At 37.5% G+C, this 27,037-nt stretch overlaps 1 protein-coding gene across 3 annotated transcripts; it reads right to left on the reverse strand.

Annotated features, from left to right (window-relative positions):
* Positions 1–8,561: 8,561 nt before the first annotated feature.
* usp5 (ubiquitin specific peptidase 5 (isopeptidase T)) lies at positions 8,562–26,284 on the reverse strand. 3 transcript variants are annotated; one of them, XM_088326820.1, is made up of 20 exons: positions 26,026–26,284; positions 25,461–25,589; positions 24,981–25,044; positions 23,367–23,494; positions 23,027–23,172; positions 21,913–22,097; positions 21,756–21,850; positions 21,489–21,682; positions 20,240–20,311; positions 20,057–20,144; positions 19,866–19,991; positions 19,635–19,788; positions 18,730–18,892; positions 18,566–18,654; positions 16,366–16,551; positions 14,710–14,853; positions 14,489–14,628; positions 11,512–11,662; positions 11,350–11,434; positions 8,562–9,094 (listed from the first exon to the last, which is right to left on the reverse strand). In XM_088326820.1, the coding sequence occupies exons 1-20, from the start codon at positions 26,131–26,133 to the stop codon at positions 9,001–9,003; spliced, it is 2,541 nt and encodes an 846-aa protein (XP_088182946.1). In that variant the 5' UTR covers positions 26,134–26,284; the 3' UTR covers positions 8,562–9,000. The 3 variants fall into 3 exon arrangements, with proteins under 3 accessions (XP_088182946.1, XP_088182948.1, XP_088182945.1); XM_088326822.1 differs by having other exon boundaries at positions 16,423–16,551; positions 24,981–25,047; XM_088326819.1 differs by having other exon boundaries at positions 24,981–25,047.
* Positions 26,285–27,037: the final 753 nt, after the last annotated feature.

Genomic DNA, 27,037 nt, shown 5'->3' on the forward strand with positions numbered 1-27,037 from the left:
CATGCAGGGCATGCAGCTCTCGAAGACCAGGTTGGAAACCCCTTCTCTTGTATGTATAAGGAATACAGAGCACGAGCAGATACCGAACAGGACGGGACAGACGGGATCGATACCTGATACACGAGCAAGATACCGGACAGGACGGGACAGACGGAATCGATACCTGATACTGGATACACAAGCAGATACCGGACAGGACGGGACAGGCGGGATCAATACCGGATACTGGAGCAATATACCGGACAGGACAGGACAGATGGGATCGATACCAGATCTTGGATACCCAAGCAGGATACCGGACAGAGTCAAAATACAAGTCTTGTAAGTGCAGAGGTTCGTTGACGGACTGACAAGGAGTGACTGGAGTACTGAGTTTAAATAGGTGAATCAATCAGGAAACGAGCAGCAGTTGGCACCAAACGAGCGGGCACAGGTGAGGGCAATCAGTAATCATGACAGTGTCGAGCACTGATATGTGGTGCTAAAGCACCTACTCTTTTGCCTTCAAATATAGTATTTTTTTTTTTGTTACAGTAATCCCTCGGTTATCGCGGTTAATGGGGACCAAAACCACCCGCAAAAAGTGAAAATCCAGTAGCGACTCCCCCTTCAAAAATGCTAAAGAAAAAAAAAATACTAATAATATATATATATATATATATATATATTTTTTTTTTTATTATTATTTTTGGACCCGCGAAGCTCTGAACCCGCGAACGTGTAACAGCGAAGTAGCGAAGTTCCACTGTATATCATTCTTTTAAAAATTTGCAACAAAAGGTTTAGTGAAGATTGGGTATATATATTTTTTATTTTATGTTTGTATTTAAAGGAACTACATTGAGAAAAAAAGGCCCCCTCTTTTTTGAGCAGTACCCCCAAAAAGCCTTTTCACACCATATATTACGATTGAAGTTGATTGAAAAAGAAAAAAAAAAATCAGATCGTTGTTGCAATTAAATAAACAAACCAAAAAAACAAGGTTACCCTGGAAACAAACCATATCAGACAGTTACAGCTTTAAAATCGACGGTCCCTTAAATAAAAGTATCTGCTCATTTTTTTGCAATAGCTGAGAACAAAACTCCATATTTATCAGCTGTCAATCATCACTCCTGGAAGCATTTTGATATGTGAGAAAACAACAACAACACTGTGGAGCCATGTTTGCGATAATTGGAAAAGCGTTTGAAGAGCCAGCGTGAATGCTGTCGCTGTTATTGTGTTGACACGTGCTGAGATCTTGCAAGGTCCTCGAAAAGAACGAAGATGGCAAAGTACTCTTGTCATTTTAGTCTTTTTACTTAACCCGATAAAACGATACCCGGTATTTTTTTTACCCGAACGCCTAAAAAGGTGCACCCAAAGTAAAACTGAAGTTGTACTTGAACCATTTGAAGTATCAGTGTGGTTTCCGGTCTCTTTTTGAAGACAACACTCTGAAGTTTTCTCCTCTACAGTCAAAATCCGTTTAGGTACTACTGGCACTGAATTATGGAAGTTTAAATATACACACAAAAAAACAGATTGTGCGTTTGCCAATTGTTTTCTCTCCATAGAAAATATGCACAGTGCTAAAGCCCCTGCCATGGAAAATGAATGCAGCAGGGCGGTGTCACTGAATAACACAACAGGATTTACAGGCAAAGCTTTCCTGAGCTCTACCTCAAATTTGACAACAATACTACAGAAAAAAGAATAATTTCACAAAAGTTTTCCTAAAAATAGCTCCAGGCGAACCAAAAAAAACATTTGGGTGGCCCTCTGGAAAATGCTTCTCTGGAATGCTTCAACATACAAAATGATCTAGGGCTCTAATAAAAGGTAAGGCTTTCTTATCCACCATCCATATTTGAAAAAAATAAGGATGTCAGACTTGTTTGGACTAACTATATACTATATTTACAAGACCCTCGTTGACGTAATATGATCGTCGATGATGGATTATGAAATTATGTCGGACATTTATGAGGCTGTAATGGTGAGATCCATTGTTTTTTATATATCAACCTAAAATGCTCGCCCTGTCTGCAAATATGATTTTATCTTAGAATGTTTGGCATCAAGATGAGTGCGCGTGTGCGACAGTTCTGAGGTCATGAGATTGAACCTTCCTGCGTGGAGTTAGGAGGTTCTCCCCCTGCTTGCGTGGGTTTCCTCCGGGCACTCCGGTTTCCTCCCACATTCCAAAATCATGGGTTTCAGGTTAAATGGACGATTCAAATTGTCCCAAGGTTTGAATGAGCGAGTGAGATGTCCGTGCGTGCCCTGCGACTGGCTGGCAACCAGTTTAGGGTGTCCCCTGCCCACTGCCCGAAGATGGCTAGGATGGGCTCCAGCACCCCCGCGACCCTACTGAGGATAAGCGGTGCAGATAATGGCTGGATGAATGTTTGGCACCATTCGAATCTGCGGAAACTCAGCTTTCTAACAATATATAACATGCTCGGGAATGCTTTGAAGTTGTTCATTATATATTGAATTTCCCTGGGCTATGACGCCGCTGGCTCACCGGTGGGAAGAAAAAATGAGAATGTTTTCTAATCTTCAACTTTCACATGCTCCACTGGGGAGATTACGATCGCTCTTGCAATAATCATAACATTAGCATTAGTCTAGGTACCAATATTGGACAGAATCTCAAATATGTTCAATGCATGGAGGATTTCAACTTACCAGTGAACATTTTCTCACAATAAAAAAACAAAATTGTTCATTAAATAATAATGCATTAAAAAACAAATCAACATAATAAAACTTAAACAGTTAGTTAAAATAAACATTGTAAACACGATCTATTTGTGAAAAATAAATCATTCCATTTAAATTCATTAAAAATTATGTTGACTAACAGATGGATAAAAACACACTGTACAAAATTACAATTGTTAGTAGCATTGTTTTCTAAAAACACTCCAAGCTCCTTTAACAATAAAAAATATAAAAATAATAACATCTAGAGCTTAAATAGTATTGTTGACTACCACTATAAAATAAAAATTTCAACATGATACAAAATTACAATTGTAAACATTTTCCAACAATAAAAATACATACAGTATATGACTGAATTTTACATTTAAAAAATAAAATCAAAATAAATAAATAAAATAAGCAAAAAAATACAATAACATTTTTAAAACAAATAAATACATCCTAAAAATACATTGAAATAACAAATCAAAAAGGAAAAACAACTGCAATCATTTCACCATTACAAATAATGAAAATTAAAAAGAAAGTTATGTCGACTACCAGGAGGATTAATAAAAAAAAATATTACCACAAACTTAAATTTGTTAATAATATAAAGATATAGAGAAAAACTGCAAACATTTTAAAAATTATCTGATTAACACATCAGGAATAATGGGAAAAAAATACAAACTTATACGTACAACACAATACGAACCTACTATGACTCTATTTCTGAAAAAATAAAAATGAATAAATAAAAACATTATGTTAAATTCTAGGAGGATAAAATGATCAATACAAACTTATAAGAGAATTGAAAAAAAAAAAGTTTGAAAATTATGTCATTTGCAATTCCATCCATTCATGATCTGCACCGCTTATCCCCAGTAGGGTCACGGGGGTGCTGGAGCCCATCCCAGCTATCTTCGGGCAGTGGGCAGGAGACACCCTGAACTGGTTACCAGCCAATCGCAGGGCACACAGGGACAGACAGGTCACTCGCTCATTCACACCTAGGGGCAATTTGGACCGGCCAATCCACCTGAAATGCATGTCTTTGGAATGTGGGAGGAAACCGTAGTGCCCGGAGGAAACCCACGCAAACACGGGGAGAACATGCAAACTCCACACGTGCTGCCCTGTCATTGATTTACCAAAGGATCTTACAATAATAAAATTGTATTGCGGTCATTTAAAATAAAAAATAAAAAAGAGAGTTCATATTACAATTTCTGTCGTAGTTGAGCATTAAAAACATTTTTTTGCGGGGCGTTTTTTTGTTTGTTTAGTTTTTTTTAGCTACTTTTTGTCCCTAATTAGCGCAAAGGGCACCCAGTTTGATATCAAGTTATGAAATAGCAACTCCGATAGACTGCTTGTTTGTGAATAGTTTGATAGTTCGAGAGGTAAACAGGTAAAAACCTGTATGGGAGCTAGATAACTATCTTAAAGAGGACAACATCCATCTAAATAGCCAGATAGAAAGCTAAAATCAAAGCTAGAAAGCTAGCAAAAAAGGAGGGTCAAACATTTGCTTGATAACTAGCAAAAGAGGTAAAATGTTAGCTAGACATCATGCAAAAAAATGTAAAAACCTCGCTAGAAAGGTCGCGGTGATGTTTAGGTGGTGCCCTAATCTGGGATGTTGTTATGTAGCCAACCCTTTGAGACTAAGGGCTATATGAAGAAATTGGACTTGACTTGACTCTTATAAGACAGAGAAATAAAAGGTGAAAATGTAAATAAAACATAGTTGGCTGTGGCTGATGTCCAACAAACTTTGCCAGCAACAAAAACCAAAAACCTTTATGCCCCTTTTTTACCCAACGAATCAGTTTTTTTTTCTCAACAAATTTTCTCTAGAAAAAAAGAACACCGGCATAGTGATTGCTTTTCATTAAGCATATATCCTCGGAATGACTTTATTGTCTATTTTTACGACGAGCATTAACGCGGCGTCGCCCACTGAGCTTACGCGCTATTATTTTGCTGCGGAAAATCGCAGCATCCGACGCGGCTTTGGCGGTCGGATGATTTGCGCTAATGGAACGACACCCCAGGTACAACGAGGCGTTCTTTAGCTTGACACGAGCGCACGCAGATTAATTCAAGTCATTAAGAAGCCCTGAAAAGGGAATCGTGATTGAAATAAAAAAAAAACGCCCACACATGTGCTACCAAATTGGGAATTATTTGACGACAAGACTAAAGAAAAGTACTTCAAACAGGGGTGGTCGACTATTTGGAGTCAGGGGCTGCATTGGGCTAAACATTTGGTTAAGGGGCCAATCCTGGAGACTGATCCAATATTTTCATTTATGGCTAAAAACACATGCAAACATCAACATCTATATTTCTTTATAAATGGATTCGTTTCATCCATTTGGTTTTGAAATGTTCACAAAGATATCTATTGGGTTCCTGTTTTTAAGCACTAAATTTGATATTTAGTCATTTGCATTAGTTATTTGTATAATCCTTAATCACAAAATGTCTCAAAAGGACTGCACAGGTTACAATGACACCATCCTCTGATCTGAAGCCAACATGCGGGCAAGGAAAAACTCAAAACCTCAGCACCAGGAAATTAAGAGACCTTGTGAAGCAGCCTCACAAATGGTTATCCCCCTTCTGGATGACATCTCTTACTGTACTTGTATTTAAGTGTTTCTGTAGTATCATTGCAGTATTTGTCGTAGTTTAGTATTTTTGTAGTATTTCTGTAGTATCATTGTAGTATTTTTGCAGTAGTATTTCTGTTGTAGTTCAGTAGTATTTTTGTAGTATTTCAACAGTAGAATTTGATTAAATATCTCCAGTGTTTTTGTAGTGCTGCTATAGCTTTAGTTTGTAGTATTTCTGTCAGAATATTTCTGTAATAGTATTTCTGAATTAACATATTACTGTAGCGGTATTTTAGTAGTATTTCTGTTGAAGTGTGTTTGGAGGTTTTTTTTAGTATTTTTGTACTAAAGTAATATTTTTGTAGTATTACTACAGTATTTTATTTATTTTTAAAAAGAAAGCAAAATCTTTTTTGTTGTAGACATACAATGGAACCAAGAGAACAAAGTTCTCCCCCCCCAAGCATTTTTATAAGCAGTACTTTATTTATTATCTTACAGATTGCCATAGAATGGGTGGGTCCGTTAACCACTAGGGTTGAAGGGGCACCATTTCCTGTGGTGTGTCTTGGGCAAGTACAGCCTGGTGGCACCCACCACAGGAAATGGTGTCCCTTCGACCCGTGTGGTTAAGGGATCCACACAGCCACCCAAGGTTACTACTATATCTTTACCATTTCGATTGGCGGGAAGGATGAAAAAGCCTTATGCCCGCATGTGGCCCAAAGGCTGCAGTTTGCCCACCCCTGACTTGAAATCTTTATTAGAGTCCAAAAGAAGAAAAAGGAAAGAATTGCTTTCCAGATTAATCCCCGCCCAACTCATTCATAATGTATTGTGTCGTAAAGTTAAATTACAAAACATACTAAAAGAGTGATTAAAGGCGATACAAATAAACATGACTTGACTTGACTAAAAGGGCAATGCAATGTGAAACAGTAAAAATGTATTGCCGGTGAATATTATGTTTGGCTGTTTACAGGGCCTTGCATTATTGAAATAAAAATACATTTACATTATATCAATCTTCTACAAAAAAACAAACTCAAAAGTTTGTCAAAAAGGTATAAAGCCATGAATTAACGACCACAAAATTGCAGGTTTACGGGAAATAGTCTCAAACTTATATTATTAAGCGGCACATTGTTAATTAAAAAAAATTAGTTAATTTTACGAGAAAATAAAAAGTTGTAACACAAAGAAAAATTAAAAAAAAATTGCAGGGAAAAAAACTAACAAAAAATAATGCGTTAAAATGTTCTTAAGATAAAATAAATCAAGATTAAAGCTGTAAATCTATACTGCACTTTTAAATAAATTCCTAAGAAATAATTTACAATAAGTTGTGGAAAGGTAACAAAAAAAAATCCCTCAGTCACCAGCAATGAACACAAATTTGTGACATTATAGAATAGGATATCTGCAACAAAAATATTACGCATTTCACAAGAAAGTCAATATTAAATTAATAATTATATTTAAAAAAGATTTACCTGAGATTAGGTTGCAAATGTATAACTTTACAAAGCAACATATTTGAAAAAAAAAATTAAATTGACGTTTTTCCTTAACCTCTTGGTTTCACATCAGGTGATGGTGTCATAATAGTCTGTGGTTTGCAATAATCTCTGGTCTGCGCGGCCCTTCAGACTCTTTGTGATTAAGGGTGTCACAAATAAACATAACTTGACTAGAAATAATTTAAGATACTCTTAACTTATGCAAGGAAAAACAACTTCATTTTGCATGAAATAAAGTTGCAAATTTGGAACATGAAAGTGCAAAAACATTACCAGTATAGGTCTCAAACTTAACATAATGAAAGTAGCCAATTCCCAAGAAAAAGTAACACATATTCTAAAATTGAAGCCTCCATTTTTGAATTTTATAAACTACCTGTAAATAAAATAAAAAAGCATCTTATTTACGGGAAAAAAGGCACAAATTATATTTTTATAATGAGACATATTTGCTAGAAAAAAAAATCCCTAATTTACCAGGAATAATTTAAAGGGACAGTTTGTAATATCTAGTATCTCCTATCGGAGTTTGTTCTACAGAATAAAATGTCGGAGTAAGTACTTGTTCAAAACTGATTATTCCATACTTTTTGCTACAGGTTGCATGTGAATGACACACACTAAAATTATTTTCTTCAGTAGATACATGAGATGAGCATTGATAAGACATATAATGACCTTAGGGAGAGTTTTGTGAGTAATGGTCTGTGTTGGCGTTCAAACACCATTCTGGCAAATATCGTTAAAATAGTGCATCTTTTAGGATTGGACAGAGAATTGTTTTGCAACATTTTAAACTGGACATGTTGACAAGGACAGCCCAAATAAAGGCTGTGTGCCATGAATTTCATTGCGGTATGTAAATACCTATAAACTACTAAGGCATATTTATGACGGTGTAAAATGGAGTTAATCCGTCTGCTACACGGAATGGGAGGCGCATTCAAAACATCAAAAGGTCATTGATGAGCTTCCAGGCGAAAATACAAGAAAAATGCATCTCGGTATGCATTACAAATATAACTGCAAGAAAAAAAAAATCAATGAGACTGCAGCTTATTTCTATAACATTTTGTGAACAATTTAATCATTTGTCGATATTGATCATAATTACGTCACCATCTTGAATCATCGTATTGACAATTACCCCTATGCTTTACAAAAAGATAAGGACACAGGACGACAAGAAATTGTTAGCTAGCTAGCCTGCAGTTGGAGCATGATACTACTCTGCATTCTCTACTTAAGATGAAAGGTAGGTTTCAAATCAAAAATTGGAACAGAGAGGACCGGACCCACAAGAACATAGCATAAATAAAGTTGAAAATGTAGAACTTAATAAAGCGGCATATTCTGAGATAAAAATCCAGCTAGCAGCTAACAAATCCATGCAAGCAGTGGGACAAACTAATGCAGGAAAAAAATACCATGTAGGTAAAATCTTAGCATATCTTTCCTTCTTGTGCGCGAAATAAAAAATAAGCAGCCCCTAATTTGCACAACCCCAAGTGAAAGCCAGCTTCGCAAGGCTCGCCTCACTTTAAAAGACGAAATGTACTTTGTCATTTTCAAAAGAAAATTTCCGGTGGTAAAAACTCCGTGCATCCCTTATAATCATGTCTTCACCTCATTCAAAAACAGCTGTGGATTAAAAACTTTGAAACCCCATTTTATGACGAAGACTGGAATAAACACACAAAAACCACTGCATGAGCAAAAGTTGATTCATTGTTTTGTTTTGTTTTTTTATTTTCTTTCACTTCATTCCAACCAACATGATCTCACGTCGCTCCATCTTTCTCTGAATTGAATGAATGAATAAGGTGGGAGACTTGAATCGAGTGATATCAAATAAGGGGAGGAAAAAATCTGCCGAGTATACTTTTGATAAGGGAAGACATGCATTGTAAACCGAGACACAACTTTAGAAGCTGAATGTGGACTTAGATATTTATGGAGTTTGCTTTATGAAGGATTTACTTAGAAAACTTGCTTAGAAAAGAAATCATTGCAGAGGGGTTAGCCATTATCAGAGAGTATTTACAGTCATGAAAAGTGTGCATTCGCCCTCAAAAGCCATGTCTGTGTGTTGTATGTGAGAGTAAGCAAACACTAGCCAATTTCACCGCCCGAAAAGTGCTGCAGAAGCCTCCTCTTTTTCATTCCGTCATCCGCCGGTAAAAGTAGAGGTAGCCCAAATCCTTAGGGGGCTTCTCTGAGGCGCAAACCTTCTGGTCGTTAAAGATGACCCACCTAGCACACACAATTAAATTCAGTGTTTCCCATACCATATGAAGATTCTGGCGGGCAACCAGGGTTTAATTGGCCCTACCAGAGTCTCAAACCAGAATAATTAAAAAAATAGCTAGCATGTCCACCTACCAGGGTTTCACAAAATTCGAGAGGAAACACTGCAAGTACTGTATTTATTTGTGAAATGTGCACTTGTGTATAACGCTCACCCCTAATTTTTGATTAAAAATTGTTGTGTAAAATGTTGTTTCAATTTTTCTCAGCTCAAACTAAGCATTGTAAGTGACAAACGTTGCTCAATAGGTGCGGCTATGATTAAAATAATTTATTGACAACGTAAACTATGAACACAATAACATAGTATATACAATATATTTATTTTACTGCATTTCAAAGTCTGATTCATCATCAGACATACCAAAGAGTTGTTTACCCTCGTCCTGCTTTTTTGAATTTATTTATACATTTTGGAACAACTTTTCTCCATTAGTTTCTGGCACGTGAGTAAAAATAGTGTCGCAATGAAATTAAATCGAATGCCTTTCCGTATGTCATCAATATCATAATGGACTAGTGGTTAGGATTTGGCGCTCTCACCACCGTAACATGGGTTTGATTCCCTTTGCCACACAAAATAAATCATATCTATCTATCGAGACATCTATCTATCTAGACATCTATCTATCTAGACATCTATCGAGTAGTGAACATTCAAGGTTTTGTGCTCAATGTCGGCACTATTTTTAACTGATCAATCATTGCACAAATACAGTAATACACTACCATAAAGCCTGGTATAAAACGCACACCGAAACTTTTGAGTTCTTATTTGGTTTTTAAAAAAATGCGTTACACAGATATTGTATATCCAATACTGGGACTGAATTATGCTATTTAAAATATACAATCTGTTAAATTGAAAGTTTAAAAGTTTTATGTATTCGTATGGTTTAATTTTTGTCCATATCAAAATAATCATGCAAATAATTATAGGATGACGAAAATGTAAGATTTACTTTAAAATACTAATATAATTGACTGGTTTTCGCATTAACTCCTTATGACAGCATTAAACATTTTTGACAAACTTATCACTGCCATTAACGGAAGTACACGTCAATGACAATTAAATTATCATGCAAATAATTATAGGATGTCTAAAACATGATGTTCTTTGTTGAAAATAAATCAAAGACATACTATACTGCTTTATTCACTCATTCACTACTAATGACAACTATAGAAATGTAATAAGTTAAAATTTAAAAATAGTGCAAATGATAAAACAAGTGCCATTTTAACACTTTAAAATGAATCTCATGTAGATGAAAAAAGATACATAAATATGAAATATTAATATAAAAATATCCATATAAATATGAAATGTAAATATATTTAACGATGAGCAACACATAGTTGTACGAAAAAAATTGCAAGAAAAAATATTTGCCTGAAACCATCGTAAATTCCAGGCTGCATTAGTTATTCCTTAAATCAATATTACAACACAAATATTTGTAGCATTCTTGAAAATAGGAGTTCTTTATTTTAAAAAAGCAAAAACATGCTTCCTTCTTTACTGCCAATGACGGCTATAGACGTTTTTGGCATTAACTTATCTACTGCCATTGACGAACGTAGACATGAATGGGACTGAGTGAATTAATCGTTTTAAAATTAATTAACAAGTTAATATGAGATAAATTCAAAAGATCAAATCTCAATGATGATATACATGTGATTAAAACATAATGAAATAAAGGAGTATTTTATTTTTTGTTTTCTGATTATCAGAACACGATAAACACGTGTCATTAAAATATACACACACACACGCACACACACACAGTATATACACACACATATACGATATATAGAATATAAAAGCGTGGATATAAATATAAAAGTATATAAAACTAGTATTTATATTTTATTCTGATTATTAGATGAGCAACAAATCGTGATATTTAAAATTTCAATACAAATTAATGTAAAATAAACTTTAGTAGATTGTAGTACAACTGAGCTTGTTTACGTTGCAAGTTTTTTTTATAAAGGATCAAAGCGTCCCCTGTAGGGGAGAGTGTAACATTACATATATGCAAAAACATTGCATGGCCATAAGAACAGCATACATTACAGGCAGTGTTGGGAAGATTTAGGAGCACCCTTAGGGTGGACTTTTGAAAGCCAACATTTTGGGAAATTTCAATTTTAAGAAAAAAGTTTAAGTATTATCATTTAAGGACACTTACCGCTGATCTTTCTTGATGTGACAGACATAATGGCCGCACATGGTGCTTGTTCCCATGTGGCTGATGAACGCAAACAGTTCATATTCTGCACATAGCACAACAAAGCGCCACCAGTTATTTGCAGGTAATCATAACATTGGATCGCTTGCAAACCCGACTCACTGCCATGTCCGTCTCGGACGCAAGGACCGGGCGGAGGCTCCCGAGCGGCCTCGCTATCTGCCGTCGATCGGCCTCCTTCAGACACCTCCATCGACTCCAGGTCGTCCATTCGCGAGAAGATCCAGTCCACAGCACGCTCCAGAGTATTGCTCTGATGGATAAACAGTTTGGCATTATAAACAGTTACTTTCAAATTAGGGTAAGTAAACAGAAAAGTAGATACTGAATTTCTTCATTTGTATGCCAACTGTCCTTAAATGAGGACAATGAGGAAGCTTCCTCAGTACTTGATAGGCATTGAAACGAAACCTGGAGTATCAAGATTTACAAAGACGGGCACACACAACGTTAACCCTCACACCAAGGAATAAGGCTGTCACCAATTGACAATCGGGACTATGATTGAAAATAAGAACGCGATTCAAGCAGGGAAATCTTCTAAGGGGATGGCAAAGCGGAAGCTTGAAAATTAGTTTCATTTTTAATCCACTTTCACGCCACTGGACTAGCTCATGTCACAATTTGGGATAGTTAACGTAATACCGTAAATTACGGACTATAAGCCGCTACTTTCCCCCCAAACTTTCAACCCTGCGGCTTATTCAGTGATGCGGCCAATTTATGTAATTTTTCTAATGGCCGCCAGCGGCGCTCGAGTACATAAGGTAATATTTAGACCGGTGGAATATATGCGCCGAGGAAGACTGCAACTTCTTAGCTTGTGCACAAATTAAATTAGCGTAGACATATCCTCGTCATGCAAATAGCAAAAAGAAAGGCACATGACGCAACTTTCAAGCTAAACACAGTCGATCAGTCCGATAATGAAGGAAACAGAGCTACTGGGCATAAACTTTACTTTGCAAGCGTATTTCTAGCGTGTTTTTGAATAAGGGAGCGTGGGACGACGTCTATATGACAAAGTTTCTTACCCAAACTGAAGGAAGACGACTTTGATGACGTCAGTTATAAGGAGGAAGATGAGAACGGTTTACCGTGGTTTCTACAAGTACGGTATGTTTTTTTTTTTTTACAGGCCTGTTTACTGTGTCGCGAGCGTGTTCCTAGTAGCGTTTTGCTACCCTTCACAGGCACGGTTTGGGATGAAAGTTATAATATTATTATTAAAGCTTTGAAAACTCTCTCGGTGTACCGTCTTTCTTTGTAAATATGAGTAACCATGTATAATATGTATTTGCAACTGTATATTTTTGTAATGTATTTACTTTAGAAACTTATTCTGATATGTTTTGCACGAGCAAATAAGAAAGAAGGGGCGGGGCAAACGCAGGCTGCCGGGAAGTGGAGTAAAGGTGAGACGTGTTTGTGGACGCGGCCGACAATAGTGGATATATATTTTTCCCACCCTTACCTTTGGAAATATACACTTTTCTCCTTGGATTACTTTCATCGGGCACCTGGACTCTGCAGATCTACATCAAACCTTAAGTACCGGTATCATTTTCCGTTCATTTTGCTGGCTGTTATTTTTGGACTGTGTCGGGTATGGGTTAATTTTGTGTTTGTGTTGCATTTTTTCAATGTGGGCTCATGCGGCTAATATACAGGTACAGCTTGTGTATGTACAAAATCGGTTTTCCTCCCGAAATGTGGTGGGTGCGGCTTATAATCAGGTGCGCTCTATAGTCCGGAATTAACGGTATTGGAAAATGTGAAAATAACTAAAAACTCACACTTTTATTCTATATTCAATTTATGTTATTTTTTATAATTAAACATTTTTAACAGTTTTCAGTGAAATATATTTATTTCTTCAGATAGTGAATTTACGTAGCCAACTGAAATTTATTTTGTATGTACATATTAGCTTTTATTTTCATTGTAACCTTGATTTAAACTTATTTTTATTAACATTGTACACCAGGGTTTCAAAGAAAATGTAATCAGCATTTTTATGTTGATGACGACAAAATCAATCTGGAATCTTGACTATATGTCGAATACACAAAAAATACTTGAAATGTATATTTCAGATATAGTTGAATAATAACTCCAAACATGACTTTGGTTACTTAAATATTAGCAAAACCGAAAAAATAAATATACACTGCAAAAAAAGAAAAATCCTTGTAAGAAAATATTGCGTATTGCATCTCAGTTATCTTCCGTCCTTTGCTTTGGAAGAAGAAATCATCTCGTGAGCCTCGTGCCCTATTTGAGAACCACAGAGTTATTCAAATAGGTTTTATTACTCATAATATGGGAAAATGTAAACTTAAGCAAAATTGTGTTATATAACTGTTTTGCTCATTTAAGATTTTGTTCACATTTTTGTATGAAAATATTTCCTATAGGTACTGTACAGAATTTGGAACTTTTTGACTCCCTTACGCCATCTTCTGGCTTGTGTCATCACTGAAGCCTCTTTTGGGATTTGGTTTCACGTTTGGACTGTACTGGAAACGGGCCTTGTCTTACATCACTTTCATGCTACACAACCAAAATAACCGTAGTGACGAGCATAAAGTCAATCGCACACCACCCACCCTTCTCTTACTTAAATAGTTCCCTGTCACGAACAGCTTTGCTAAAAGTAAGATGAAAGTAGATAGGCGTGGTGTGAAAAAAAAGAAGGGCTTTCAATTGGGAATTGTTAACATATACTTAACAGAAAATATTCCACTTTCAACTCTTAAGGACACCTCAAACGACAAAACCTTTAAAATTAGCTAAATTATGGATCATCTGCTAGATAACACGCTCTTGCCTAGTTGAAGTATACATTTTCTTATTTAAGAGAAAAAATATGTATATATAACTAAAAATGAGATCAGATACAACAAAAACAATTTTAAGGATTTCTTCCCCAGGAAATAATATAAAAAATAAAATAAAATAATCAAACTTAATATTTATTTTTCAGATTTATTTATTTTTTTAGGGTTTTGGGGGCGTAACCTGTGAGTATATCGTGTGTGTGTGTGTGTGTTTGTATGTGAGAATAAACGCCTCCTACCGTTGCTCTAAGTGCTTTGGTTGCCTGTTCTCTGCTGAAACCCATGGAGACGATAGTTGCTAGGTGCTCTTCGGAGACCGGCTCCATTGTGGGCGTGGTCCCCCCGCTGGAGCCTGGAAGTACCAAGGGGGCGGAGAAATCTGCATGCAACCAGAAATGACAATTTAGAATGGTTTAGAAGAGGCACTCTGCAGCCAACTTTATCTGGGTCACGGACCAACCTGCATCATCCATGTGGCTCATCACCCAATTCATAGCCAAGTCGATGCCGGTGTTTCCCGTGTAGTATACGGCTTTCCGGCAGGCCTCCAGTGGAAAGCCCATGTCGCAGAGTTGCGACACAGTGGAGTCGTCGAGAACTGGAGCTGAGTGTTGGAAATGGCTGAATTACTTTGACGACTTCATTGTTTTAAAGAGTACAACTGGTGAGAATGTGAATCAAATTAAAATGTGTCTGGGGAAGCTTTGGGAACTCAATTTCAAAAGAGGCATTTGAATGGGGATGCACGGTCAAGTTTTTTTCAATCAATACCTGATAAAACCATGCTTCTGGAGACCAATGCTGATAACCAATCACTTTTTCATAAACTGTATGCTATATAATGCACCCCAAATTATTATGAGTGTCTATTTTAATTTACAATAATAAAAAAAATACTTAAAAAAATAAGAGTTGAAGAAACTAAGCCTGACTTTAATAATCAATCGTTTGATAATTACTTTGTCGGTCATAACTAAAAGAACGATATATACTTATTTGCACCAGATATTGCAGGGAATGCATGCGATTACGGGTGTGTTTATCACGTGAAAATATCTCTTCTAAACATTATAAATGTTCTTCATTACTGAGCAGTACACATGCCTTGGCAAAGAAAAATATAGAAATTTTTAACAAGTGGCATTATTTTAGCTGTACACGTAAGTAGCTGTAATAAATAAATACACAATAGCAAAATTTATGGCAGCCATTTTTGCTGAAAGAGAACAAAGCATTTGAATATGTGCACCACACTTTGTTTATGTCGAGTACACAAAATAAATGGATTGTGCTGCGATTAATACACTTGCTTGCAGATTTGATAGGGCAGCTCTCAATTTTCTTCAATGAGCTGTCATGCAAAAACGTACTTAAGAGTGCAACAAAAAATAACTATTAAGAAACAAAACAAATCGTAATGTACTGGCTAAAGTAGAGAAGCCCATATAATCACAACAGCCTGAGCCATGCAGATGATTATGTCTGAGCTCCACAGCTCCTCGCACACCTTATGAAGAGGTCGAGCGGTCACACGACCAAGCTGTGCTACTATTTCTATAGAAAATTTAAAATAGAATCTTATAAAGGGAACATTAATGGCTCATTATTGCCAACCTCTTCAGTGTCTCACGCACATTACAGAGAGGTAGAGATGAGATATATCCAAGGTGTGCTACTACTTCCATAGAAATTTAAAATAAGGAACATTAATGCTTGGAATCTTTCTAACAAGTAGTGTCGGCTGATTAAATATTATAGCACTCGGCCAGTGGGTAACTATCAAGTCTTTTTTCCGATCCGACCGGTAACAGTGACGTTATACGTGATATACCCATTGGCCTGATACTCGTGCATCCCTAATTTTTAAGATACTATTTTTGACAATTTACCATAATATTAAACAGTATGGCCAAACTAAATCACTCACTAGTCACTGCTCTAGGAAAAATCAAAAAATAGAAAAAACTGTTCAACAAAAGAACCCTTCCACAAAAATGCTGTAAAATAGTGAGGCAACATGAGGACGTCAAAGGCAGAAAAGCAGGAGAAGAAGGAAAAGACAAGCAGACGCGTGTGAGTTGGAGGAAAAAAGAGCGGAAATGACAGACAGACTGACACAGCAGCGGGGAGTAGAGAGAGTCGTCGTCCTCAGTGCCGTGGGAGCCCAGGATACCTTTAACCTCCACATCGGGGGTCATGAGTGGTGGCGGTGCAACCTCTGGTAAAAGCTCCTCTCCCGGTTGGGGCCCCGAAGAGCGCAGCGCACTCAGATCCAAAGTGTCGGGAACGTCGATGCTCACATCTGGACACCAAAACATCAAGTTCATGTATATTTCTTCCCTAAAAGGAGCCTAAAGAACATTTTGAATTTTGTTGGAAGTTGAAAAACTGTTTCATTAAATTGATATTAGCATATTTTCCACACTACAAAGGTGCATCTCAACCGATAAAATATTTTGTGATATTTTTATTATATAAAAGGCGCACCGGGCTATAAAGCGCATGGGATTAAAACTACTGTAAGGGCTAGGGTTGCAAAAAAAAACAAAAAAACCAATCAGTGCTGTATATGATTGATTGATCGTTCGTAATATATCACTGATCACAATTGCATAAAATTGCATGCAACTGGAATCAAGTCCAGGTTGCGACGTTGAGCGCCCTGGTTACAATCTACTAGACCAGGGGTCGGGAACCTTTTTGACTCAAAGAGCCATAAAAGCAAAAAATATTAATTTTATTTTGGGAAAGAGCCACACCATATATTATGAGACAAATTTACAAAATTGCTAAACCCGCACCCCAGACAAAATCTCAGTCTTCAGCACATTTATTTTTGATGATTTGATAAAAAATATGAAAAGAGAGTAATGCCAGAGCCCCTGTCCCAAAATCAACAAACATACCACTTTAAACTTGTCTCTTTCTTGCAATTACTCAAGATCGGTTAAACTCCTTTTGACCCTTTTTTTTCATACATATTGGTTTCAAAACCAGTTGCAAGCAGTTATTGTGTAAAAACGTCACAACATTCTGCAAATAGGGAGCCTGATGAGCTCACTTTTGGCGCAGATGGCGTAGGGCGAGAGATGTGAGGGAGTGCTTGCGCTTTTTGCATGGCTCCACCCATCCCTCCCACTCACCCAATCAAAAGACTAAGTTCTCTTCCGGTGTTTTGGCGTATTTACAGTGTGTTCTGTGGATTCATCATAAGGTATCTGAACACTGAACACAGATTATATAGTGAACTTTTATATAAAGGATTCTTTAGCGTTGTACAGCCAAAACGAGTTGTTTCCCCCCTTTTTTGTGTGACACCTTGACTGTAAATTGTAGTGAAAAACGTGCCCTATATATACTGCGAAGTAACGTCGGCTACTTAGCTTTGGATTGGATTTGCGTGTACCTGAATAGGATGAATAACTCAAGTTTCGAACAACATAGAGATATTTTGCATGCAATCAAATTTGTCTCTGAGCCATAGATATTCATAGAAAGAGCCATATATGGCTCGCGAGCCATAGGTTCCCGACCCCTGTACTAGACCAATAGGGATACAGATAACAAATGAAAAGTCATTAGGTCATATGTCATCATCAAACTATTTCTAGTCAAAATGCCAAATCATTAATGGTATTCTTGGGCCGGGTCGCGAGAATATTGTCAGAAATTAAACCCGCCCATGGTACAACTGACTCACAAAGTCTTTACGAAGCACACAAGATTCTGAACTGATTGACGAGAATGGCATTGTGTAAAGTAATTGGGTCTTTCTGAACTCAATAAAGAAACCGCATTGTAGGAAGTAATTCAATCATAAAAATAAATCCATGGCCCCAGGTATTCAAAACACTTGTCACTTACAATGCTTAGTTTGATCTGGGAAAAGTGAAACAACATTCTCTCTACCCTCACATATCTAAAATCATGACGGAAATGGTGTGAACATGAGATAAAAACGAATGCATTTCCATATGTTGGCTGTATCCCTAGTGATCTCCACTCACCGCCATTCGGGTTTGATTCCCATTTCCTTCTATGTTATGCAATTGTGAACAACCATCCATGACCCTAGTGGCCTAGTGGTTACCATTACGGTCTGGTTCGATCCCTGTTCCCATCATTGTTATGAATTGCGGTCGGCTATAAGATGTATTGGTCAAACGAGGCATTTTCAATTTTGTCCGCATTAAAGGCACACCGGATTATAAGGTGCGCGCTCAAATCTATTGCTAATTTGGGTGTGCCTTATAGTCCAGAAAGTACTGTGATTTAGGGGCAAGAAGCCTCCCAAAATAACTATTTAGTTTCCTCACCAAGCTTTTTGGGTACCCAGTCCACACCAAACGTGAACTTCTTAATTTGAATGACCAGATGGTCCGGAAATGAGGCAAAACGTGTCGTCCTGTAAGAAAAATTAAAAAAGGGACAAATAAAAAATCCCATCTTCTCCGCTACTCTTGTCTATGTGTGTGTTTACTTAGTGGCAGTGGTCTTGGTCTGCACAGCGGAGCTCCAGAAGTCTGTCAGGAGTTCAGGTTCGCTGAGGGCCGCCAAGCAAACGGCAAAGGGAATTTGTGCTCGCACAGGCAAGACCGTGGAGTCACCGTTTTCGCGCCGGCGCTCTGCTTCCTGCAGCTCATCTGTTAGGTGACAATTCACAAAAAGATTCTCACCTAAATAAAAAGTACAGTACAAGTACAATAGACCCCCGGGATACGACAATAATCGGTTTGTAATGGGGATTGCAAAAACCTAAAGGAATTAGCTCGGAACCCCTGGTACCCAAGGATCAAAACATTAAGATAAATAAATATTACATAGTACATAAAATTGTAATTATAAACCAATATACGTGTCAAGGAAAAATCAATATTTATTTTCCTTAGGTGCAACATGATTTGAGCTGGTCGAGTGGAATACCAGGTGGATGCAGACGGTGGTGGGAGGGTTAGATGGCCGATTAAAAATTTAGCTGATTTTACACCTTTCACTATTGAGGATTATCATACCCTTAGAAAACTTTCATGCTTTGCAAACTGTGGGGCTCATTGTACCGCATGAACACACAGAAATAGTGGGATGCAGTTCAGCCAAAAATCATAACATTTCCACGACGATGTGATGGAATCTAATAGCAGACCAGCATTTTATATGACGACGAGGGATAGCATACAGGCATCTTAGAGACGTACCTTATCATACGCACGTACACAACAGAGTTTAGAATTTTTTTATGTTTTGGGGAATGTAAAATTATTTATTGTTGATGTCATATAGTTGGTAAAATGTTGATTGTTTCACACCATAAAGTGAAGATGTCATTAGGCGCAGACACTGTAGCCCAGGGGTGTACTGTAATGTTAGACTAGGTAAGTCACTCACCTGTGTTGATGGCCTGATCCATGGGTACAGGGAGCTGAAGGATATAATCCACCCGCTGCGTGTATTTGGCCTTTTGGGACTGCTGACACACAATCCTCTCTTCGACCAGAAACCTGAAAGCTTCCGATGGGTTGGCACCCGAGCGACAGTTTCTCTAAAATTAAAATTAAATACTATGGTGAATCAAGAATGGCGGAAGGTCTCCAAACGGGCAGCGGTGTTTTAATTTACCTCCACCATGTTTATGAAGTGCAATAAAAACTCCTGAGCATCCTGCTGCCGATTCGTCGAGAACTCTGGGTGGCCCCGGCCTACAAGTGCTTTGAACATTCTTGGTGCGATGCCGATTTGGTAATCCTATTAAAAAATTAGTTGAAAATGATTGAAAAACTCATTTGAAAATGTGATTTCTTTTTCCTGACCTTGTACTCCGCTGAGCCGGTTTCATCGCCAGGATCTGGCGCTGCTTTGGAATATTTTCCCGACAATAGGCCGTAGCCCAGTTTGGCTCTGTCAAAAACAACCGTTTATGATGTCAAAGAACAGACAATGAAACTGATGAGCTAAATTATATATTTTTTTAAAACTCAAAAAGAAAAACTCACACTTGGGTTTTGAAGTCTTGAGTGGGGTCACTTGGGGCCTCATCTATTATCTTGTCAATGTTGGACACATACCTTGAGAAAAACGTGTTTTGACGCACAGAAAAGTTACAACACACTCATCATGTTTCCATGTTATATTGAACACAATACTAAAGCAATAAATGATAATGACCCCATTTGAATATGTTCCTTTACGAGGCTTTTATATAAAATACAAAAAGCGATAATATAATATAAGAAATGAAAGACTTAGACAAGATCAGGGGTGGCGAACACGCGGCTCTAGAGCCGTATGGGGCTCTTGGCCATTTAGAATGCGGCTCTTTGCCTAGTCATATTTTCTATATACTGTGGGTCTTTGTCTCTGCTTCATGTTTAGTTTTTCCCCCTCTTAAAACACAATTGAATCCATCAGAGTTAATAGCAAATAATAAATAATATTTTGAAATCAATTTGGCAGATTTGTTGTTTTTATGCTGCTCCGGACACATAACTGACCGCCAATCATCTGCGTAGGTTATGTCTAATGCCGGGAAATTAAGTAAACATTTCATGAGCGTGCAGACTGTTACCCTCATGGTCAAAATTGCCAAATACAAAGTGAAACGGAAATAGTGTTATGTTATGGGAAATAATGTTTTTAATTGTGTGTTTGTGTGTGTGTGTCTGTCTGTCTGTCATGGCAGGTCAGTGCGTGGTGTGGCTCTGACTCTCAGTTTAAAATTTCAGCTCTTTGTTCGCCCCCCCTGGACAAGATCATCCCATATTTTAGCTCACGCAACTAGCAACTGCAAATAACAAATAACAAATAGCATTGCTTTGCTGCTAGCTCCAATTTAAGATCGCTTTTGCAGTTAAGGCTAATCAATTTAGCAGCTAATAAAAGTGTGATCAATGCTAATTAGATAAGCTAGCATTGAGGACACGGTGGCTTGCCGCTAATGCTAGTATCTTTGATTTAATATCTAACATTTAATCAGGTAGATTTTGATTTTAAAAAATAGCACTATTCAAATAAATTCCTTCAAATAATGTAATTTTTTCAATACAGAATAAAAAATTTAACATTGAATACAAAAAATCTTCAGAAATGTGATAGTCACAAAAACATTTGGTGGAAACAAATAATGTTTTATCTGTATCATTATATATTTTTGCCCTACACCCACCCCTAAAAAAAAAATAATTATCCCTTAACCAAATATAATTCAAAATGTTTCCCATTAATAGCTGAGAGCAGGATACTAACTTGCTGACAAAGTCTGGAACGGTGAAGAGCACTTGCATGACGGAGTTGAGGTAGCAGCTGTTGCCCAGGTTCTTCATGCCGGTCAGGCCCTCCCCAAACAGCGGATGCAAGGTGGTCCCAGATTCTTGGATTACCTCCCACTCCCCCACGCGCTGATTTACAGCGATTTCCAGCTCGGTCATGGTTCTCTCCGTCTGGCAAAATAAACATCAGTGTGAAAAGTCTGATTGACCGAGCGACATCGGTGATAACACCAAGCGTGCTTGCTTTTTCCATGGTCATCATGTCAATGCCAAAGTGAGAAAGATGCTCAGGCAACTTGGGGTTCAGCACCATGTCATCTTCTTCGTAGGAATAAACATCTGGACATGGAAAGTCATGTGTTAAACCCACATTTTCTTTTATCTTTTACTTATTTTATTACCTGCTCCGTCCGGGGTGATGGTTCCCAGTTTGACGGCCAGCGGATATCCCGTCTCTTGGAAGTAGAGCAGGGCGTGGTTGTTGCCGCCTGAGCCGTCAAAGTACCTGCGACCGCAGAGCACTTTTCCGTCCGTCAGGTTCACCCAAAGGTTTTCCTGGAGGCCGCAAACTTCACATCGCCAGCCACTGTCACCCAAGAGATACATGTTGACATTGACCATTTTTGGCCTACAGTGCAGATTTTCCTGCTCATAAATTAGCTGTGCCTTTAAGAGACTACTTGATATCACTGCTTTTCCACGGATGTTGTGACAAAGCATGTCTCAGATTCTACGCTTTAACTCTTTTGTGCATAATTGACTCAAAGTACGCTGGTTCTACAGCTCTTAAACAATGGCAAATTATTTTGTTGGGGGAAAAATATTTCTGCCTTTATTTAGTTTACTGTAATGCGTCACTTTGGGTTTGTTAGTGTTTAGCGCTCATATACAGATATATCCATCCATTATCTGCACCGCTTATCCCCAGTAGGGTCGCGGGGGTGCTGGAGCCCATCCCAGCTATCTTCAGGCAGTGGGCAGGGGACAACTTGAACTGTTTGCCAGACAGTCGCAGGGCACACAGAAACAGACAGGTCACTCGCTCATTCACACCTAGGGGCAATTTGGACCGGCCAATAAAACTGACATGCATGTTTTTGGAACGTGGAAGGAAACCTGAGTGCCCGGAGGAAAACCACACAAGCAAACTCTGCACAGGAAGGCTGTTAGCTGGATTTGAACCCATTACCTCAGAACTGTGCCGTGAACAAACTAACCACTCGTCCGCCGTTTGCGGATATAATTTGTCCTAATTTGCCCTTATTGTAATCCATTTATATATAGTTTGCTTTCTTGCAGAAAACATATATAAGCACAGATAAAAAAACAAACGCAAGGACAACATTCAAAACAAATTGTTTTGTATGTGCCTCGTGGACTTGCTTAAAGGCATTTAAGTAAAATTCCTGGATTCCAGTACAAGTTTAACAAAGATTTCTGCTGCAAGATAGAACCAACCGAAAGTCACTTTAAGTTAGCTAAAATTGTATGATTCAACAGTGACTCAAGGCTCACCTTGGCGGGATCTTGACGCCATTGTCTAGCTGCTTGAGGTCAGCAGCAAATCGTGACTCTTGTCTGACCTCGCCGTCCCATTGTTGCACTTGCAATGTGTGAGAAACAGAGTCCGCGGCTATAATGCCTGACATGGACAGTGAAACCTTGGGATAAAGAGAAAATTATTTTTAAAGACATACAAGTTATTTTGCACTACTACAAATTCTATTCCCTCTAAGACAAAGCTCATAGCAGTAAACTATTCAGACCCCTCCAAAAAAGATCAAGTCAGTGTATCCAAAGTAGTACACATTGGGAATCAAGTAATTAGCTTTTATAGTGCTATGGAATGACCAACCCGCTCTTTAACAACATCAGGCATGGCCTCAAGGTCTTCCGTCGTGACTTCCTGTCTGTCAGGAAAGATGACAACTTTGTAATCTTCTTCGTAATTTTCCTGGTCCACATCGAAACCACCTTCGATCCCTGTTCGATGCAAAAATAGGAAAAACTCCAAATATATATTAAATACAGTATTTATTAACATTAGCAACTACAGGACTACCATGGAATTTTTTTTTTCAAATTCTACAGTAACAGGCGTGTTGGGTGTTAGATTATGATTAAAAAAATAAATCATAAAGTCTCACGCCATATCCATTCACCTTGCTTCATTCCATCCAGCAAAGGTCTAACAGCACAATTGGTCTTTTTGTTTTTGACACATTTTCTGAAAATAAGCTTGCTCAAGAGGAAACAACGGCAACCTACGCATGGAAGTATTTTATCCAATATTGTCCAATGTTTCAAGCTATGAGTTTGTGAGGTGAGGGATACTCCTAATTTAAATGTTCGGTTTATGAGTGTATATTAGGGCTGCACGATTAACGGAAATATTATTGCTATTCCAATGTGACGTAGTGCGATTCTTTTCAAGGATTTAATTTGTTATTTGATTTATGAAGTTTTTTGCCAATTACAATTGTCACAGTTCAGGTTTTAACAACGCTATAAAATAGAGAAAACGCGCTGGTGTGTGGCTTGCAGCCTTCTTTTGTCCACTGACTCCTTATTGGGGTAATTGGTTAACGAATTTGTTTTAGTCTTGCCGCCTGGCTCCCGTGAGTACAGAGCGGGTGGCGTATACGATATAATGCCGGCAATCCCCATGGTATCTGTCAATGTACAGTGAAATTTTACCCATTTTAAACATCAATGTTGTTTAATACTAAGCAACTCTAATGTCAGAATCCCTGAAAAACAAACTACACCCCAAAATCTAAATTATAAATATTTATATTTCTCTGCAACAACAAATGCAGTATGAAATACAATAATTAACAATTAGCTTTTTTACACATAAAGTTAAAGAGAAATAAATGATCCCTGGAAAACAAAACAAAAAACACACACGAAAATATTTGCAGAACTACAAAAACAAATTGTAAAATACAAAACAATTTTAGCTTTTTGAACACTGAACAGATTTCAAGTGAAAAACAAAACAGAATCCCTGAAAAATGCAAAACAAAATACAACTTAAAAATATTACCTATATTAATATTGCTATTAATTAACTATAAAACACAAAAGAAAATACAATTCAATTTTATCCGACACAAAACCTCTGAAAAACACGTAAAACATTTAATAGCAAGATGGCTGACAATTAGCTCATGTTAAGTAAAATAAATGCTAATTTCTCGAGCAACTAGTATTTTTTAAAATCCAAGTTTATATGATAGTTTATGTATTTTGGATTATTTTTAAAAACAACATTGTTATTTTTAATGAGCGTCTTTTTCTGCCACCAGAATTGTCCATTTAATTTCTAATATTATGGCATCAAACCATCACCCTGCAGGCCACAATCTTTCTAGAAACTGTCCATATGTGTAAATTGTTGTTTGTGCTGGCTCCAGGTCAAACACTTTACTAAAGGGATTGACGGAAAATTTCAATATACGTTTACCTATAGCCAATCTGGTGGGCTTCTTCTTGGGTGGGTGTCCAGACCCGGCGTTGTTATCTTCTTCCTTCTGAGAGACAAAGCATCGTTCAGAACTCAACTGTATTATGCTAGGCCATCTATAAAAAATTTCAAGAATACAGAATGATGTGTTAAGACTAACACTACTTCTCAGTTCGAACGAGAGGCCAAGCCAACAAAGAGTGCCAACTTTTAATGCACTGTTAAGAGACTGGATTTCTCACGGACTAAGCAAATTAATGAATTTCCTAATTGTAGCCTTGGTCAGCCCACTGTGAAGTAGTCAGTTTTTTCCCCTCAATATTAAACAGCATTGGTGGAACGTTGCACCTTTTAAAACATTTCCGCCCTTCGTGGTTGTGTTATGCATTTTTTTACTAAGGACTGTTATGGACCCGTCTGATTTGCGATAGCTCAGTATCACTAGCTTTTCAACGAGGCACACGGAATATACGTGCATACCTTGGCCTTGCGAGTCCTTGTGATGTGCAAGTAAGCCCTCTGACCGGACCGAGCGTGATGTTTGTCCACATACTGACTTCCAAACCCCAGGAAGCTGTTCATGCACACGTACAAACCTCCTTCGCTTTCCTGTGAAATCGAAAGCAGACTTTTGTAAATAGACGATCTCTGTATACTAAAACAATTTGAAGTATACGATCTTTGCACTAGGTCTTCTCCATCACGTTAAGAGGTTAGAAGCCAATTAAAAGCGTGTCACAAAACCAACTAGCATGAAAAACATCACGGTGGAATATTTTTTAAATGAGAAAATGACAATAATAAATAAACGGAAAAGCTATCCCGTGAGACCATAATTGGAGGCGAGCTTTAAGCTAGCATGCTAACACAGCTAACTTTGCTCCGTTAGCTTAGCTTAATGTTTCCTGGGGCATTTGAGGAAAATGGGACACAGCATGGTTTAATGTGCCTTCCTAATAAATAAAATGGAGATAAATAATAAAGTAGTATTCGCCTGGCTTGGAAAAACGAAACCAAATAAATAAAGAGGACAGTTGTTACATACCGGGGAGGAAAATGACAAGGCGCATTCATCTTTGTGGACGCGGTCTCCGGGCTTGGGCACTCGAATTGTCGATAAAACCGACATTAAAACTTCACCGACGTCCGCCATGAGATTTGAGTTGATGTTCGGTAAGAGGGGAAATTGTAATTCCACAGGCTCGATATGAATTAAAATCACCGAAGCCCGTCAAACGCTGCCTGTTTTTGGCTTGAATGAACCATGAGACGCCGCTGCCTTGTGTTGTGGGAAGGCCCGGAACACAGCTGCCTTGCAGATATTACCGTAATAACTGCTAAGGACTGCGCCACTTGCATTGAAAATGCGTTATTTTGAAGATTAAACGCTTTTATTTTCGTCATCGTTCATTAATATTTATTTATTAAGTAATACAATATATTTTGCTGCCATTTTATAAATATATGTATAGAATTGAGATAATTTAAAAATGTAAGATTCCATTTTGTCGCGGTTACGGTAAAAGCTGTTGCTCATAATAACAAGCATCACCGTAACTACTCTAATACATGTTACTATATCAAATTAAACGGGTTGCCTTATATCTTTATCACACTGAATTTTTGTTTATCTGTACCATAGTATAAATCTGAATAACTATCCAAACAGTAGAAGAAAATTTAGAAAGTTTAATACGCCTTTATTCAATTTTGCCATAATAAGGTCAATAGCTGTTGCGCAAAAACACAAGCATTACCGTAGCCACCCCAACACGCGTCATTACTTTAAATTATGCTGCATTCCGCAAGAGTGGGAATTTGGGCTTTCCAAACTCCAACCAGGAAAAATTGTATGCACACAGACTTCGCAAAAAAATACTTACACTTCAAGTGCCATTCCAATAATATTTTCCTGGTCGAAGGTTGGAAAATCGGACTTCTCACTTTTCTTGAAACGTTTTGAGGTCGTATCTGGTACAATTCGAGTTGAATGATTCCAACTTCCCTCATTTCTGGAATGCAGCATTAGATGGGCGTATTATATTTTGTCATACTAT

The sequence above is a fragment of the Urocampus carinirostris genome, chromosome 2, assembly GCF_059441175.1.
Source record: "Urocampus carinirostris isolate Australia breed hairy pipefish chromosome 2, RoL_Ucar_1.0, whole genome shotgun sequence".
In the NCBI taxonomy this organism is placed as follows: Eukaryota; Metazoa; Chordata; class Actinopteri; order Syngnathiformes; family Syngnathidae; genus Urocampus; species Urocampus carinirostris.